The sequence below is a fragment of the Protopterus annectens genome, chromosome 1.part1 (genome assembly GCF_019279795.1).
Source record: "Protopterus annectens isolate FY-2018-M chromosome 1.part1, PAN1.0, whole genome shotgun sequence".
NCBI classification, from domain to species: Eukaryota; Metazoa; Chordata; order Ceratodontiformes; family Protopteridae; genus Protopterus; species Protopterus annectens.
This window is the reverse complement of record NC_056726.1, coordinates 447002637-447022459: the sequence shown is the minus strand read 5'-3', so window position 1 is coordinate 447022459 and position 19823 is coordinate 447002637. Positions and strand designations below refer to the sequence as shown.

At 38.4% G+C, this 19823-nt stretch overlaps 1 protein-coding gene across 1 annotated transcript in view; it reads right to left on the bottom strand.

Annotated features, from left to right (window-relative positions):
* Positions 1-19823, bottom strand: part of LYST (lysosomal trafficking regulator) — a 3825950-nt gene that overhangs the window by 751762 nt on the left and 3054365 nt on the right. Inside the window, exon 38 of the mRNA XM_044075805.1 lies at positions 6147-6299. Within this exon, the coding sequence (XP_043931740.1) occupies positions 6147-6299 (153 nt within the window). The remainder of the gene's footprint in view (positions 1-6146; positions 6300-19823) is intronic.

Below are 19823 nucleotides of genomic sequence, written 5' to 3'. Positions count from 1 at the left end.
TAATAATAAAGAAATAAAAATAAAAATATAAAATTAGTAATAAAATCAACAAAAGTTAATGCACACAAACTACAGTAGTCATGAATAGTACTAGGTCAGTTTCAAAGCATCTTAATTAATGGATAAAGGCTATGCCCAAAAGTATTTACAATATAGCAAAAAAGTTAGAGTACAAGAGACTAGAGAAGTAGAAGGAGTAATACAAGAAAGAAAAGAGGGAGAGACAGTAGTCAAGAAGTGAGAAAAGAAAAGAAGACAAAAGAGAGGAGATGGGAGAGATGAGAAGTAGGTCAGAGCATAGAAGGACAGAAAAGGGGAAAAGAAAAAACAATGTATTTGCTAACTATTAAGCACAGAGTAGGGTTAAAGGTAGGGAGAAGGGTAGTGAGGGAAGTTAGTCTGGTGTACTACATGAACAAAGCCAGTGATTTTGGAAGTACAGTTTGATTTTTTGTTTGAAGAGAGGAAAGGATGTAATCAGAGTTATATCCCTAGGTAGCAAATTCCATATTCTACCTACAGTATTAGTGAATAAAGAGTCACCAGCTAAGTTGTGGGCCTTTATGGATTTGGTCATGAGTTTACAAGAGGATCGAAGGGAGGTAAGATTGTTATAAGGGAGTAAAAGTTGAGAAAGTATAGGGGTGTTATCAGGTTGGTACAGTATTTTGTGGGCAATAGTAAGTTGTGAGGTTATAAGATAGTTTTGTAGTTCTAGCCAGCCTAAAAGTTCAAATTTATGCAGTGATGGGTAACTGAAAGGGTTACCAGTGGCAAAGCGGGCAATGTTATTATAGCAAGTTGCTAGTTTGTTTAGGTTAGCTTTCTTGAGGTTGGTGAAGATAGGAGAGGCATAAAAGAGAGTAGATATAAGATGGGAGTGGGCAATAGTAGCTCTAGTAGATGGGGTGAGAAATGGTTTAATACGGTATAAGGATCCTATTTTTCTATTAACTGATTTGATGGTGTTATCGATGTGTTGATCAAAAGTGAGATTGTTATCTATGGTTATTCCTAGCAGTTTAGTTGTTGAGTCAGGAGAGATGACAGTGGCGTTGTTTGACAAGATGGTGAAGTTTAATGGGGAGGTACGAGTGGTGGGGGTGAAGAGGAGAAGTTTAGTTTTTTTAGCATTAAGAAGGAGGTATCGTCTAGTAAACCATGTTTCTACGGTGTTGAAGATATTTTGAGTTAGTGAGATTAGATCTGAAGAGGAGGATGCTGAACAAATAATAGTGGGGTCATCAGCGTATTGAATGCAGGTAGCTTGAGGGATTATAGAGTGAAGATCATTAATATAAAGGGAGAAGAGAAGTGGACCAAGAATAGAGCCCTGAGGGACTCCAATAGAAATGGGCAATAAGGAGGAGATGTGGTTGTCCCAAAGAACGGCTTGTTGTCTGTTACTGAGATATGAACTAAACCATTTGATGGCAAGGTTGTCAAATGAGAGGGATTCGAGGATGTTAATTAAAGAAGAGTGGTTAACCATGTCGAAAGCTTTAGATAGGTCAATGAATAGAGCAGAAGAGAATAGATTATTGTTGCGATTGCTGTTGATGGTATCTACGAAGGAAAGGAGGGCAGTGGTGGTGCTATGATGCGGTCTAAAGCCATGTTGACAGTTAGCTATAATGTTGTGTAAAGAGAGATACTGTACAAGTTGCTGATGAATACATTTCTCCATAATCTTTGCTAAAGGTGAGAGAAGAGCAATTGGTCTAAAGTTGGAGTAGTCAATAGCGTTACCGCCTTTGTGTAGTGGGATAATATGAGAGACTTTCCAGATATCAGGGATGGTTCCCTCTTGGATAGTCCTATTTATGAGTATAGTTATTGGGTATGCAATTTCTTTGGCTGCCTTTTGAAGAAAAAGGGAAGGGAGCTTGTCAGCAGAGGGGGTACAAGGTTTCAGTTTGAAAATAAGTCTGTAGATGAAAGAGGTAGAGATGGGTTGTAGAGAGAAGTTGTAAGAAGGGTCTACTAGATTATTTGGAGGATAGAAGTTATTAGTGCTCAGTTGTCTAGCTAGAGATTGAATAGTTTCAGTAAAGAAGGAGTTGAAAGCATTTGCCGTTTGGTGAGGGGTGTCTGGGTCAGCATTTAGTGGGGAGGGAGTTTTGGCTGTTCCTGGTGAAAGGAGTGTATTGATCGAGGACCAGAATTGTTTGGGTTTATTGAAATGGGTTTCTTGAAGTTCACAGTAGAACTTTCTTTTGTCAGTGATTATAGCTTTTTTGGTAAGATTTCTAAGTTGGCGAAAGTGAAGAAAATCAGAGCTGATTCTATGGCATCTCCATTTGGCCCAAACTTTATTTTTAGAGAGGATTAGTTTTTTAGTTTCATTCGAAAGCCATGGGGCTGTATTAGACTTCATTCTAATGGTACGCTCAGGAGCATGTTTGTCCAAAATGAAAAGGAAAGTAGAATTACAGAATAATACTGCTTCGTTAAGTGGAAGTGATTTTAAGGGGTTCCAGTTACATGCTCTGAGTTTGTTTTGAAATAGGTCAATTTTAAAGTGTTTGGTAGAGCGTATTTTTCTTATATTAGGGAGGTGTAGACAATCAGTCTTCTCTCTTGTAATATAAGTTAAGCAGTGATCACTGAGGTCATCAGGCATAGTTCCTACTTTATATGTGATGTTGACTTTGTTTATGAGTATCCAGTCTAAGATAGTCTGTTTCTTACTTGGTTTATTAAGCCCTGTAGTAGAGGTAATGGTTTGGGTAAAACCATTTAGGTTAATATGAGAGGAGGGATTTTCAGCATTAATAGTATTCTAGTCTATATTAAAGTCGCCAAGAATTATAGTTTCTTGGGGGTAATAGGTGGAAACCCAACTGAGAAAGTCTTCTAAGATAGGTATATTGTTACCTGGTGGTATGTACATGCAGATGATGTAAAGGGCTTTTTTTGCATTTAATTGGAGTTTAGTGATGATGGCTTCCACTTTACTATCTTGGGTTGGACAGGCTGAAAGGGTAGAGATATTGAGATGATTCTTAAACATAATTGCTACTCCACCACCCTTTCGTTTAGAACGGTCAAGCCTAAGTATATTACAGCCTTGGGGTATAATCTCAGCATTTTTAGTGTCTGGCTTTAGCCAGGTCTCTGAGAGGCAGAGAATGTCAAAACTGTGAGTGTCTAGGAGGGCGTGTAGGTAGGGTACTTTGTTGTTTACACTTCGTATGTTAAGATGCCCTATGAGGAAGGTGTTATTGAAGCTTGGTCTAGATGCTTGAGGAGAAGGATACACGGGGCCAGGGTTGGGGTGAATGTCACCGTCTTGTAAGGTGGGATCATCAGGTTTGGATGTGAAGTTGCTATTAAGAAGGGTTAGAGGTTTCATTTTTTTATCTGAGGGTAAGGTATAGGTGAGATGAGAGTGCCTATGGAACTTAGGTAGATGGTAGCTAGGGGTGGAATTAGCATTTAAGAATGAAGTGAGAGAAATGTGGAAGGTATGTTATTAAAAACATGTATGTATAGTAGCATTGATTCCTGGTAATTTATATGCTTGATTTCTTGCTATCCACTGCATTTCAGCTAGTTCTACTCTGTTGTTAATATCACCCCCTCTTTTATTATCTGATATCAATTGCAATACTGTAAATTCAAACATGTACCCTTCATTATTGGATATATGCTTAGTTAAAGCATTAAAGAGATTCATTTTCCTGATGTCACCCAAATGTTGCATAATACGTTCTTTAAGCATTCTAGTTGTCTTACCAATATAGAAAGATGCACATTATCTACAACTAGCCAGATAAACTAAATTCTACAATCAGCATATAGGCTGAAAGTAAAAAGACGGTTGGTGGAGGGATGCATAAAGGTATCTCTCCTTGAAACAAATGAGCAGGCCCTACAATTTCTGCATAGAAATGTACCATGCCAATTAGAAGTCACCTTGATACTACTATTGGTGGTATAGCAAAGCTGCCTTTTCAAAGAAAGATTGTTTTTTAATGTATAACTAGGTCTATCACCTACTATAGCTCTTACCTGATCATTAGAGGCCAATATTTGTTAATAATATCAATACTTTATGGATGTTACTACTATAGGTGAGGGGTAGTCTTAAAACATTTATTTTCGATCCCCCATGTGTCACCCTTGTATCAGACTCATGAGCTATCCTGTGAAAAAATGGCTTCCCTGTTGTATCACGCAGGCCATTGAACTGTAACATCTCTACTCAGGTCATTTTGGTTATAACCTCTCTTCATTAACTCATTCTTCAGCTCCAATGATGCTTCTTGATCATCTTGATCTTCAGTGTGAAGTCTAGACATTCTTAAGAACTGCCCTTTAGCTATGTTATTAAAAACATGCTTAGGGTGCATACTGGACTCTTTCTACAATTTTTCCTAAATAGAGAACTGTGAATCATGCCATTCATCAAGACAATCTTAGTAGAGAAATTCAAAGTGAATCTAAAGCAGTCACTACTTCGTTCAAGATATTCTACAAACTGTTGCAATTGCACTTGTGTACCTTGCCACAGAACAAAAATATCATCCATGAATCGTTTGCAATGTAGCAAATGTGCAGTGAATATATGCTGTGAAAGGACCACCCTGCTTTCCCAGTCTGCCAACACCAAGTTGGCATAACTGTCCGCGCAGGGGGTCCCCATGGCTACTCCAAGATTCTGCATATAAATGGTCTCCTTAAACATAAATTGTTTTCCAAAACCGATTCTAACAACATGCCTAACAGTTCAATATGCATGGAAGAATAATCAGTATTATTTCTCAGAAAACAGTTCACAGGGTCAATCCCTGCAACCTGGGCATCATTAGCCACTTATCTACTAATACAAAACAGCTCCAGCAACGGCTGGAATATACAAATACATATTCTATGAAAAATAGTCAAACTAATAAAACGAAGTGTATCATAGCAGCATCTGACAGAAAAGTTGCTCTTACCTCATATGTTATAAATGGTACTCCAAACAAATACAGTCATAACAGACCTAGGTATTTATAACTCACTCTCATTTGATCATCATGCCTTCCACCCATCCATCCATATCCCCTTTTCCCATTTTTACATATGGGGTCGGGGTGTCACTTCAACAGTGACAATCATCTAGAGCCAAGGTTCACACTGCCAGATGGGTAGCCTTGCCGTGGCTCTTATTCCATATCACACACTCGTATGCACACACAAACCTATGGCCAATTTAGGGTGCCCAATCCACCTACTGCACGTCTTTCGAATATGGGAGGAAACCAGAGCACCTGCAGGAAACCCACGCGAACACAGAGAGGATATGTGGACTCTAAACAGAAGGCACCCTAGCCAACAGTTAAACTGGAGAAGCTCTTGCTGTGAGGTGACAATACTATATACTGCATCACTGTGATGCCCTGGAAATCCTTCTATCTGGCCCTGTTAACTTCTATGGAAATATCTTCAAGATCCAACATCTTCATCCTACCACTGCATTCTCCCTCTATCAGATACATCATTGAATATAGTGCCCCCATCAGTATGTACAAATCCAAGCATATTGCTCAACTGGAAAGGCCCTAAAGATTTATAATTGAGAAGATTAAATGTCTTAAATCCTTCAACTATCCTTGAGAGGTGACTTGTCTTGTTTTTTGAGCCATGATGATACAATCCTATTTAATTTCCTATTTCTTTGCATAACCAGAGGCTCTATAAACACCTGCATGAAGGGCTTAAATGTACATTAACAAATAAAAAAGACTCACTTGAAGGATGGGTTCCTAACTCAATGTATTCCTAGCTCATGAAATAAGTTACAACTATAGGTCAAACAAAGTAGTTTGGCTACCTTTAAGGCTAGTCTTGATGACTACACAGGTATACATACATTTACACCATTTAAATTAAATAAGTCTTCAGTGAATTTGCCTTCAACATTCAGGACAAAATCCTTTGTAAATGTTGTATACGGGCAACGACATGAGGTTTAAGCAGACAATGGAAATGGCTACAAACTTGCAATGAAACTGATGTAAATCTGGTGCACTACTTCAAGTTCCTGGTGCATCACGAAAAGCCATATGATCTGAATGTCCAGTTGTACATAAGCACAGTACTTGCGTGATTACACTATATCAATCATTAGTTAATGCTGTGATAATTATGAGATTTACCTTTGCATTGTCAAATGCCAATAAGAGAGTTCTGCCATTGGTTAAAAATATCTCAACCGCATTATCTCGGAGCTGCCACCAACGTTTGTGAACCTCTTTGATTTCTTCATAAGTCCATGAAAATGAGGCTGGTTCCAGCTCTCCATGAATATTCTGCAAGACAAAAAATGGTAAACTGAAACAACTCATCTTAACATATCCATTACCAAGCAAAATTATTTATACAACACAGTCATTAGCAAACACTAAGGCAAAGAAATAAACTCTTACTCTATGCATTGATTTACAAAAAGGCTCCTCACGGATGAATCATTTCACAGGGATTATCCTCTCCAACAAAAATAATTCAGTATCTTCTTCCAGTAATTACCGCACTTAGGCAAAGACATGCACTTGTGTTGATGCACACCCATGATGTCCTATGACAATGACATGGGCTTGTTCATTCCATGCACCTACTAGTCCATCCCTTTCCTAGTCTGTAAATTAAGAACACTATGGAAGATTTGGAACTCCCAATGATAACCAAGTGATACACAAGGATATACTTGCCCAATTTACAGGGAAATGTGTCAGTCAAAGCTAGACTGAGGGACTGCCCATCCACAGAATGATGGAGGGAGGACATTCCTAACCCATAAAGGAGGGTCCTCTTTATATATCAGAAGATCAGCTAAGAACACATCTGTTACAGCTGACTATAATCCAATCAACCCAGGTTCAATAACTGGCTCTGGGGTAGGAGAACCCAACGGAGTCAGAAAAGAAAGAAGAGGCAAAGCCTGCCTGTCTCTTGCTGGGGGTTACATATGAGGCTGGTCTCAGTGGTGAGCCTCCGGTTAACAAATTCCTGGTGGATATTGGGAACACAAGGGAGCCATATGCTTGCTGGGTGGCAGAGCTGCCTGAGAGACTACTTCACACAGACAAGTGACTGAAATCCTCACTTCACACCTATTATATGCCAGCCCCTGAATTACTTTTTTGGGGTAAAACATATAAAGTCAAGTGCATACAAAAAATCCCGACTGCTGTGTGTGTGACAACCCCTCCATGATCAGCTCTATGTGAGAAGAATACTGGCAACTAGTCAGATTAGCTAGCAGCCAGAGGGAATCAAAAGTAAGTAAAAAAAATGAGGAACATCCCTGATGTATCCTGTGGTTGCACTGAATCTACCTGCCATGAAACTCCTAGCTGGAAGGAGCCAGAGAACCACAGCAGGACCTAGAGACAAGAGAGTAGTTACTTTCACATAAGGCAACATTCTGATCAGAATAGTAGTAGCAATAGGTTTACCATTGGAATGTCGGCGTACCATTGCACGGCTATGAAGTATTCAAACTACAGATGTTCGAATACTTCATATGTGTGCAGGTTAAATGAGTGAATGTTATATATGGACTGTGCATTTGCAAGTATGAATGTTCGAAGGGATGTACAGGGATCACGGTACAGTGCGGTTAGGGAAATACATCCCTTTCTTCACTGTAGTGCGATCTCGGAGTTGGAATATATAGTTAGGGTGGTGGGGGCACATCCCCCCACAGGGGGGGCTTGCCCCCCTGCATAATCTGGATGTTAGGTGTGCTAGCTAGGGAATAGCGGCAAGGATGGCATTGCTATTAAGTGCTCAAAATGTCATGTCTGACATTTTCGGCATTAACAGCTGATTTTCGACATTAGGACGATTAGGTTATGTGTACTTTCGGTGAATTAGTTCACTGTTAAGTACCTTTTTTTTTTACTTTCGAGATTTCAATAGTAAACCTAGCCATAAACCTGTCAGTAATATCTGAATTTTCAGACAATTTTAACTGTATAACAAAACTTTATCCAGTTCTGCTGTTGTTCAGAACAGTAAGCTGATTTTACACCACCACTTTCTATTTTCTTTCTCTCTCTACCCTTCTTTCTTTCTCTCTTTCTTTCAGTTAGCAAAACCACAGCCTGTGCAGTGTATTAACTGCATACAACATCCATACAGCCCAACCCTGTATCTTATTCTCTTGGTAGTCCTTGTCTTTGTCATTATCATGGACATCATTGCTGACTCGTTCTGTTAACAAAAACATCTATCCCACAAAGACTGCTTGTTTAGACAAACTAACAGCTTGCAATTAATAACTTCTTGTTTTCCTTCTCCATTCACATCTCTTGTTTTGAAATTTGTTGTCTAATTAAATATCAGATAAGTCTCTTTTTTTTTGCCAAATAAACACTAACTCAATGTAACATGCCAACTCTTGATATTTCACACATGCACACACACACACACACACACACACACACACACACACACACACACACACACACACACACACACACACAATATGCATCTCAGAGGTATAGCCTGAGCTTTACTTTTCCACACTAACTTTTTTGTTTCAATTTTTCTATTTAGTTAATTGGTAAATAAATTATCTGTGTCCCTTTCTAGGCACAAATGGATATTTAAGCACTGCATTTAACATCAGTAACATAATATCTCTTGACAAAGAGATAATGCCAGCTTATAAGCTTGATTAACTGCAAAACCCATGTTGCCCCAACAAAAGGTGTTACATCATGTCTGTGTTCCGGAGACTTTGTGTTTTCTGTTAGTGGACCAGCTTGGCATTTCTTTAAACTTTTGTCTTCTACTGTACCATGGCACACTGCACCTTTTCAGGCTTCCTATCTATTTCAGTCACAGTAAGAATAAACTGAATTGTCAGATCTAAATTCCCATTTTCTGCTAAGTTTCTGTGCTGTGACAAATTTTCTGGTAGTTGCAAATGAAGCATTTTTTTTCACTCACAGGAAAAACACAATGCTGCTATGGTGGTCAAAGACAGGTCTATTATATGCACCATAGCAACAGACTAACGATATAAAATAATTAGGACTCGTAGGCTACTGCAAAGGAAGAAGGATGGAAATCTATGGGGAAACTAGGGATAATTTAATAATTTGTTGTTAATCCAAGTGGTTTGTAAAGTAGTAATATACATCATTGTGCCCAAATGAATACTAGTTGACTAACAGGAATACTGAGCTTTGCAACCAGAAACCAAATAAGGCAATTAGTGAATGCTTGCTGGAACCTTTATCAAAATCATCTCTGGCCCAAGAAACACAATATATTTGTGCTTAACCGAGCTGCGGATTGTAAACCATGTTACTGCTTCACAACTAGCCATGGAAGAAACCTCTCATAAAAGTACAGGATGCCAAAAATCTTTTTGTGGAATGGGTGAAGATGGATCTTTGAAATGGTTTGCAGACAAAATCACAGCAACATTCTATTCTTATCCACTAGAGATCCAAACTTGTTTGACGCAGAGAGAAAAATGTCACGGCTTCCTGAATGTTTTGTCCTGGCAACAATAAATACAAAAATTAGCTCATAGGATCCATTCTACAAAGAACATGTTTTCCTGGGAGTCTACCATTACTGCAACATGTAAGTGCTGAATAGTATGACCTTGGCTAAAAGAGTCACTCAACAAACGTGGATGTTGTGGCTTGGGGTCAACCTTGCCCTGATGTGAAGCAATATTTGAATTAATCATACTAAACTCAGGTAAACATCAATAAAGTCTCAGTTTTGAAAATCAAGCTGATCGCTTTCTTGCAACCTACTTACTTTTTGAGGGGGGTGCTTTTTGAGAGACATCTATGAGGTACTTCACCGCATTCAGTGGATGGAAGAAGAAATAAAAGAAAGAAGAAGAAAAAGAGGGAACTGAATCATTTGGCTTAAGGAAATTTCTGATATGACCTAATGCATAAAAGCACTACCTGAGGTCCTGAACCCATACAGGCTTGAAGTTCTGACACCAATCTGGATGGCATGACTGGCACAGTAACTGTCTTCTATGAAAGAAATTAAAAAAATAGACTGGTTCACAAAGAGGTTCTGTCAAGGTTTCTAAGAAAGAAAAATCAGGTCACATTTGAATGAATGGCTTCTTCAATAGTTTCAGATGCAATAATCCAAGAAACACCTTTACAGTGGGTCTTGAAGCTGACATAGGATCTCAAAGAAGGCATGCTGTCTATGCTAAGGTTGGAATCTATGTTCATAGGTTCATAGGTTCATACTAGACTATCTGCCCGAGGGCATTTACAAGCCTAGCCCATCGTTTTGTGGCTTATGCCACCCCTTTAGTATGGGGAACTATACCCATTATTTTGCTGTGCCTCTGTCGAGCAGTGACACTGAGGTAATCCCTGGGGTATATCTGTGATCTCCCATCCATTGGTCAAGATTTCTCTTGAACAAGGCCAGCGAGGTGCTCTGCCTCACATGTACCGGGATTTTGTTCCACAGCATAGGGAGTCTTTGGGTGATGAATCTATCCCTCCAGCACGTCCTATTAATAGCCGTGTCGAGGTTTAAGTCTCCCGCCCTTGTGGTTCTGATGGATCTAGATTTTTTGAGGTGAAGCATATTCATCAAATCTGGGTTTGACATGGCCTTGTATGTTAGGCAAAGGTCACCTCTGAGCAAGCGTGCGACTGAATAGAGCTGGAGTTCTTTCAGTCGGGCAGCATAGGACAGATTTTTGAGACCCTTTATCCTTTTGGTGAGGAACTTTTGTGGCCTCTCCAGCTGCTGCAAGTGTCGGGTCAGATACATTCCGAATGGGGCATTGTACTCAATCATTGGTGTGATGAGTAAAGGGAGACTATGACCTCCCTTGATCTAGATGAGAATCCCTTCATGATAAGGTGGGCAATGTAGAAGGTCTTCCTAACTACTTTAGCTACATGGGTGTCGAATGACAGACTACTATCAACCTGGGTCCCCAGGTCCCTGATAACTTCTTCTGTGCTCAGTGGATTGCCACCTATTTGGTAGCTAGGGGTAACCTTGTTTTTCCCGAAGGGTATGACTATGCATTTTTTGGCATTTAACTTTAGGCCGTGGCTCTGGCACCAGTTATCCGTTTCTGTGAGACCCTTCTGAAGGATATCTGTGTCAGATGTGTTTTCTACTATGGCCCAGTTTGCAGTCATCTGCAAACTTTGTCAGCCATGACCCTCCTGTGTTTGCTTGTACTTCGGAAAAGTAGATGCCAAACAAGAGTGGGCCCAGGACTGAGCCCTGTGGGACACCACTTGTGACAGGCTTTGAGTCTGACATGGCGCCAGCAACTCTGACCCTGTGGGTTCTGTCACTCAGCCAGTTTGCAACCCATCTTGTGATGTATGGGTTAACATTTAAGCTGATGAGTTTTTCAATGATACCCGAGTGGGGTATTGTATCGAAGGCCTTAGCCAGATCGAGGTAGGCTGTATGGACTGCCTTTCCCTCATCAATGGCTTTGTTGACTGTTTCGAAAAAGTCAACCAAGTTTAAAAGGCATGATCTGCCTTTGACAAAGCCAAACTGGGTTGGATCCAAAGTCTGCAAATTCCTATGTCTTTATTTATGAGGTCCATTATGATCCTCTCCATGGCTTTGCAGATAAGGCTTGTCAAGCTAATGGGCGGTAATTTCCAGGGTCGGTGGAGGCACCGCCTTTGTGAAGTGGGACCACAGTTGCAGTGCGCCACTCCTGGGTACGTAGCCAGAGGTAAGACTTTGATTAAACAGCTGTCCTAGCTGTGGGTTTAATTCTTCATTGAGTTCGTGGAGCACACAGCCGGGGACACCATCAGGTCCCATGGATGCTGTGTTTTTTGCTTTGGAGAGAGCAGTTCTCACTTGGGCGCTGGAGATGTTTGGGGGTTGCAATCGTTTGGTATAGATATCTCTCCTTTTGGGGAGGGGAGAAGTTTGCACTGAACCTGTCAGCCAGTATGTTGGCAATGTCTGTAGGATCAGTAATCTTCACATCATTTTGAACTAGTTCTGAGCATATCTGGGAGTTTCCTCCTAGGTTTCTAACATAGCTAAAGAAGGCCTTATGATTGTCTTTTGAGTCTTTAGCTATTTTTCTCTCGAAATTTGCTTTGGATGATTTTATGAGAGCTCTTAGTTTTTTACTTATAGTGATCAAGGGTGTCTTACCTTTTAAGGATTTTGCTCTATCTTGTAGTAGCTTCCTCCTTTTGTTGTAGAGTTTGTTTATGGCTGGGGTCCACCAGACTGGACGCTTGCCTTTGGTACAAAGAGTCTTTGTTTTGCTTGGGATTGCCTTATCCATGCAGTCCTGCAGGTGCTGGTAGAAGGCATTTGTAAGTGTAACTGTTAAATCAGGGTTTTTTATTTTACAGACAGGCTAAAGAATAAAATAAGCTAGAAATGGTGTTTTATTTATGCATACATTTTAGAAAGCAGAAACAAAGAATTGTTACTGACCTTGCTGGCTAGGAAATGGTGTTTTATTTATGCATACATTTTAGAAAGCAAAAACAAAGAATTTTTTACTGAATGCTGACCTTGCTGAAATAATAGTTTGTCAAGGGAAGATAAAGTACTTGTCATGTTTTTTTCTTCAAGCAAAGAATCAAGAGGTAAGTTAAGCTAAAAACAAAACGTAGTCCAAGGATATAACATGCTGTGTGCAAGATAGCAGGCAGTTAAGGTTAGTAAGTTTGTTCAACTTGTTCAGAGAAGATGCCTAAAACTCGAGCATGAGTACAGAAAACAGGTCATCTAGAGACTATGTTAGTTTACGTTGTTTAGGACAATCAGAATGATGTACAGCAACTTGAATTGTTTATCAGAACTGTTAATGTAGACTTCATCAGTGACTGGAACAATGTAAAGCAAAATTTGGCAAAAAACTGTGGGACACAAATTAACTGTCTATGTGTTTCAGTTATTTTTTCAATGTTTTTTTAAAATGTTTTCATGTTTCAAACAATTGTGTTATGTTTTTAGACAATGTTCTCATGTCTTCGTAGTTGTTTTCAGACTGTGTTTAAATGGATTTCCATTTATTTGTGTTCAGGTAACACTGTCAAAATGTTCTCATGTTTCAAACAATCGTATTAGTTAGAATATAGCATGTACCAGTTTCAGTTATGTTTTTTATCTGTGTTTACTTAACACTGGCAAAGGATATTCTTTTGGTTTAGTTAGTTTCCAGAATATACATAGCTATTTTAAATGTTCAGTAAATGCTAATGTAAATATCAGTCAAGTTTCAGAATATGACATTCATATTCAGTTATGTGTTCAGTGTACTACATTTCAGTCAAATCATATTTGTACATTATTCAGTCATCAGTTAAGGGTAAAGTAACATAATTATTTTTGTTACAGGCTTATTACTTAAATAATAGGTAGTAATAGTAATGCATTGTACATTTCACTCAAATCTCAAAATACTTCACATTATTCAGTCATTAGTTAAGGGTTAAGTAACAGAATTTTTTTTTTGTTGCAGGCTTTTTATTTAAATAATAAGTAGCAATAGTAATTGTCAAGGCATTGTACATTTTAGTCAAATCTCAAAATACTTCATATTATTCAGTCATTAGCTAAGTGTAAAGTGATAGACTTATTTGTAATTACATTATTCAGTCATTAGTTAAAGGTAAAGTAACAGAATTACTTTATTATAGTCATTCAAGTCATAACAGGACAGGCTTTGTATGTTAATTAGTTTACAGATTAAAGTGCATGCTTACAGATTGTAGTGCACTTTACATTAGTAGGGAAATAAGGATACTAACAGACAATGGAAATGTATAGACTTAAAATACAGAAAGTATAGGTTTTAGTAAACTATTACAGTTCATAAATATTCATAAAAGTTAAAAAAGATAAGTAGCGTTATAAAATAAAATAAAATGTATAGTCACAAGTTAATACAGAATATGGTAATTATGCTTCAAGACCAATAAAGTTATATTTTTAGTGTAGATTTCAATTAGTCTTCAGAAAATAGCCATCATGCTTGACAGGCTATATAATATGTGGCAGAAGAAGCTGCCAAGGAGGGAATTTACTCTATATCCAAATGCAGTAAAAGAAAATCAAGGTAAAAGGTATAACAAAGGAGAGCCAAGTGGGCTCAAAAGTTGAGGCAAATCTGTCAAAAATCCAAGACATACAGAAAAATGCTAATAAAAGGGCACAATGCAACATTACCAGTCCAGTCCCTGGAGTAAAGTTGTATGTGTATAATACAGAACAATGGGCACTTTTGCCCTACATGCTAAAATTATTAGCTAAGCAAATAATAAAGTACAACCATCAGCTACGTAGGTTTTCAGAAATGTTGGTCTATCATAAAGTATAAGTTTTAAATAAAAAAAGGAAGTAAAAGTAAAAAAATTCAAGAATAGTGTATAATATTTATAAAATAAAATAAAATGTATAGTCACAAGTTAATACAGAATATGGTAATTATGCTTCAAGACCAATAAAGTTATATTTTTAGTGTAGATTTCAATTAGTCTTCAGAAAATAGCCATCATGCTTGACAGGCTATATAATATGTGGCAGAAGAAGCTGCCAAGGAGGGAATTTACTCTATATCCAAATGCAGTAAAAGAAAATCAAGGTAAAAGGTATAACAAAGGAGAGCCAAGTGGGCTCAAAAGTTGAGGCAAATCTGTCAAAAATCCAAGACATGCAGAAAAATGCTAATAAAATGGCACAATGCAACATTACCAGTCCAGTCCCTGGAGTAAAGTTGTATGTGTATAATACAGAACAATGGGCACTTTTGCCCTACATGCTAAAATTATTAGCTAAGCAAATAATAAAGTACAACTATCAGCTACGTAGGTTTTCAGAAATGTTGGTCTATCATAAAGTATAAGTTTTAAATAAAAAAAGGAAGTAAAAGTAAAAAAATTCAAGAATAGTGTATAATATTTCTGCATACTAACCCTACGTTAAGAAAACCTCAGTTGCAGAGAAGGGCCAGTTTCAGAATAAAGCACGGCGCAGTATACAAATAAATTTTTCAAGACCTCTTCCTACAGAAAAGGGGGGTAATGTAGAAGTTTAAATATATCCCTCACTTAAATACTCTAAAGACTATAAATCTAGGTATCATGAAATCAAATCATAAAGTTAAGAAATTTAAATCCAAACAGGCCATAAATGCTCGAGTGACACCCAGTGGTCATATTTAAAATTGCAAGTTTATTCAAATTATAAAGTTGAAAAACGTCAATCCAAACAGGGCATAAATAATCAAGTGACACCTAGTGGTCAAAATTAAAACTGCAGGTTTAACTTTTTTTTTATTTTTTATTTTTTTTTTTATTTTCAGGTTACAAGTCAAGCAGCATAAAAGCTAAACACAGTAGTTAACAATATAAACATAAGGTAATTGCAGAAGTAGGTCCCAGTAGGTCCCTCTGTCAAGAGACCTCAGGGGCAACTGTTAGATCAGGTTTTTTTTATTTTACAGACAGGCTAAAGAATAAAAAAAAGCCATAAATGGTGTTTCATTAATGCATGCATTTTAGAAAGCAGAAACAAAAAATCTTTCACTGACCTTGCTGGCTAGAAAATGGTGTTTTATTTATGCATACATTTTAGAAAGCAAAACAAAGAATCTTCCACTGAATGTTGACCTTGCTTGAAATAACAGTTTGTCAAGGGAAGATTGCAGAGAGTACTTGTTATGTTCTTTTCTCAAGGAAAGAATCAAGAGATAAGTTAAGCTAAAAACAAGGGGTTCAGGCACCTAGGCAGCAAGACATTTCCTTGTGGTACATTTGACTGGTGACAAATGGCTGAAGTGACATTCAGCTGCAGAGAAATATGGCTGTTTGCAAATTCCCTGTGGGCAAAGAGAAGCACACACTGCCATGTTCACAGCTTTAATAGCCAAAGGTATGGTGGCAGAAGAAGTAATGAGTGTTGTGCTCATTGTAGAGTACATACTTATATAACTACAACATGTAGAAGTGTGGTACAGCATGGAGGAAATCCTGCAGGCTACAGTAGCCACATGTATGCTCCAGTATGCGTTTTAGGTAATGTTCCCTAGACACTGTGAAGGGGGAAGTGGTCCACACACTCCAATTATAAAGGCACTGCCCATTGTGCACTGCATTTTTACTGCCACTGACATGTCCTCTGGCCAGCCTGCTGCTGATGCCTGCCATATTGCCTGCTGTCTCATGTTCCCTTGGGGACCATGAACATTGTTTTCCCCATGTGCATTTGGTTATTAAAGCTGTGGGCATGGCAGTGTATGCTTCTCTTTGCCCACAGGGAATTTGCAAACAGCTATATTTCTCTGCAGCTGAATGTCACTTCAGCTATGTGTCCCCAGTCAAATGTACCACAGGGAAATGTCTCGTTGCCTAGGCGCCTGAACCCAAAAACAAGACATAGTCTAAAGATCAAGGATTAGGAGATTATTTATTTATTTATTTATATTTGTTGACCGGGAGTGTCCGACTGGACATAGGTCCATTTTCAGCGGAGGCCCAGGGAGAAAAGCTCCACAGTTAAAACAAACAGATAGTAGTTACATTGGATTACAAAGCGATTAACAATTTACATAGCAATTACTTACAACATATTTACAGATGAAGAACATAGTATATCAGTAGACAACTAGAATCTATCTGTGAAGCACATAACAGACATTAACAAATGTTACAATAAGAAGTTCCTGCTGTATAATAAGTACTAGGCTTATGAGCATCTGAGCTTGCTATAATCAAGGTAGTTAGTGGAGTGGAAAGTAAGGTAGTAGTTGGATGGGTGGGTGATATTAGAGTGGGAGTTGCAAGAGTATAGCCAACATGTTTTTAGGTGTGCTTTTAGTAAAGTTTTGAAGTGGGTGCATGATGGTATGGAGGTAATTGTGGTCGGAGGGAGTTCCATAATTTGGCTATGGAACCAGAAAATAGTGCTTCACCAGCAGAGTTATTGGCTTTAGTGATCTGCAAGTGATTTCTGATGCTGGATCTTAGTGGTCTGGTGGTGCGATAGGGTTGGAGTACATTCTGGAGGGATGGAACATTTAGTGGATGGTTTACTAGTTTGTGAGCAAGTGAGAGATGATACCACTGAAGGAGGTGAGGGAGTTCAAGCCAGCCCAGTTCAGCAAGTGAGAGACAGTGGTGACTACGGTAGGATGCCCCTGTGGCGAATATGGCGATTTTGTTGTAGCAGGTCTCTAGCTTGTTTAGATCGCATTGCTTTAGGTTGGTATATATTGGAGAAGCATAAAGTAGGGTGGAGATAAGGTGGGAATTTGCTATTGAAATCTTTGCTGCTTTGGTGAGAAGTTGCTTATTTCTGTATAACGCTCCTAGTTTTTTGTGGACTTTTTTATGGTCATGGATATGTGAATGTCAGATTTTAGTTTATTGTCTATTTCCACTCCTAGCAATTTGGTGTGTTCAGCTGGGTATATAGTGGTGTTGTCTTTTGCTGTGATGTTAACGTGGGAGTTGTTTTGAGTATGTTTGGTGGGTTGGAAGATGAGTAGTTTAGTTTTGTTTGGGTTAAGTATTAATTGGGCATCAGATAACCAAGTTTCAACAGAGAAAAAGGCTTCCTGTGCGACTTTTTGCAGTTTGGGTAGGGACTGGGCTGAGCAGATGATGGTTGAGTCATCTGTGTATTGTATGAATGTGCCATGTTTGGTGGCAGAGGCTAGATTATTGGTGAAAACAGAAGAGTAGGGGTCCAAGGATGGATCCTTGGGGAACCCCTATGGAGACAGGTAGTTGGGGAGATATGTCATTCTGCCATACAACGGATTGTTGGCGGTCAGACAGCTAACTCTGAAACCAGTTGGTGAGTGATTGTGAGAAGGGTAGGTTATTGAGGACAGAGATAAGTTGTTTGTGTGGGACCATGTCAAATGCTTTAGATAGGTCTAGGAAAGTAGCAGAGCAGAGAGAGCCATTGTTTTTACGCTGAAGGACACATATGATGAAGAAGGATTTACGATGAAGGATACATATTATGAAGAAGGATTTATGATGAAGGAGATGGATATAGTCATGGCATACAGTGTTTCCAGCTAATTAAGGTAAATTACCTTCATATCAAATCTTACAGTAACAAAAGGACTAACAACATAAATAACTGGGAATGGAAAAGTACAACACAGAAAGAGAAATGAAAATCCAGTATGTAAGGTAAACAAAGTAAATAAAACAAACAATATAGTCTAGGAGCTGAAGGAGCTGTATATACTGGAATAATAAAAAAGTACCTTTACCCACTGTTATCTCTACCTGTCAATCTTATTCTCAACAGTCATTAACTTAATTCCTATCTAATATTGTTGTTGTTCTTCTTCTTTTAAATCCTACCTACTACCATTTGTAAACTCCTCCTAACTTAGACTATTTCTCTGCCTCTCCCCCACATTTTAGCCTCTCTCTTTAGCTATCTTCCTATCTCATTCTGTCAGCATTTTCTTTCTCTTTTAACTCCTCATCATTCATACTATCCTTGTTTAAAAAAAATGTATAACATTTTAGTTTTCAGATTTATGTGTTAAGAAATTTCTGCTTTGTATACTTTGTTATTGTTATAATTTTTGTTTTCATGTATACACTCAAATTTTATGTAACTGTTTTTGTGGAGCTTTTCTCCTTGGGTCTCCGCTGAAAAGGGGTCTCTATCCAGTTGGACAAACCCGGTTAACAAATGTGAAATAAATAAATAAAATCTTTACCATTTCAACAACTATGACTTCTTGGTAAAGGCCACCTGGCTTTGTTGAAGACATCTGTTACTTGCTATGAATATAAATATATGCTCTGAGGTGAAGTGATTCATTCCAGAAATGGCTGTAGAACTTTGCCTTTTTGCTGAAACAGCAAGTTTTCCAAGAGAGGAATTTGTCTCATCACTTAATTCAAAGGTAGAATGAAGATTGCAATCACCAAAACAATGCAGTGGGTATCAAGTGGACCTTTTCTTTTGAAGGTTTTGGCAGGAAATTTCAAAGTGCAGAGACTACATGAACTATGTAAAACACTTCTCCCCAAGTTCCATACAGTGTTTTCTGGGATCTGTTCCTGAACTTCAGGAAAGCAGCATTCTCTACAGACAGACAGATTGCTGTTCCAAGCAGAATTCAGTTTCTTGGAAGACTTAAGTACGACTCTCCCACTTGCACCAGAGAAACAGCTCAAACAAATTTCTCTGCAAGACGAATGTCCTTATCTAGAAGATGAACTGTTTGTAACTGTAAATTCATAGGTGTTAGGTGCCACTTTTGAATAGATAGCCTTCACAGATGATATGACATTGTAGTAAACTACTGTAAGCATCACAGCTGAGCACTACCATCAAATTCAAATTCATTGAGATCATATGATGGAATCTGGTTTTATAGAATGCCCCTGCAAATCAAATGATAGTTGAATGAAGGGTTTTCTGTAATATTTGAAGAAGTCAGTGAAATAACAGATAAACTTTTAATTATTAGCTGATTCAAGAGAAGGATTCCTAGATGGGTCAGTGACTGGGTTGACATTTTCAAAGTCAAGACTTTGACGACTTTGACATTATTTCCAAGCAGATCTTGTGAATAGTGGGATTCTGCCTGGTGCCTATGCAGGTGTCAAATATCAACTACAGAAATGCAACTAATTCCTTAGAATGCCAGTTCACTCACAAATAGAAAGTACATTTCAGTCAAGAAACAGCAGTGAAGATTTGGCACCTACACTTCTGAAAAGTGACACAAAAGTATACATTTATGTGATGTTCAGCCCATGTTGAAAGGGAAGGTCCATTCACTACAAGGGGATGGCAGGAGGGTTGTTGGAACCCAGCAAGGAGCATCCACT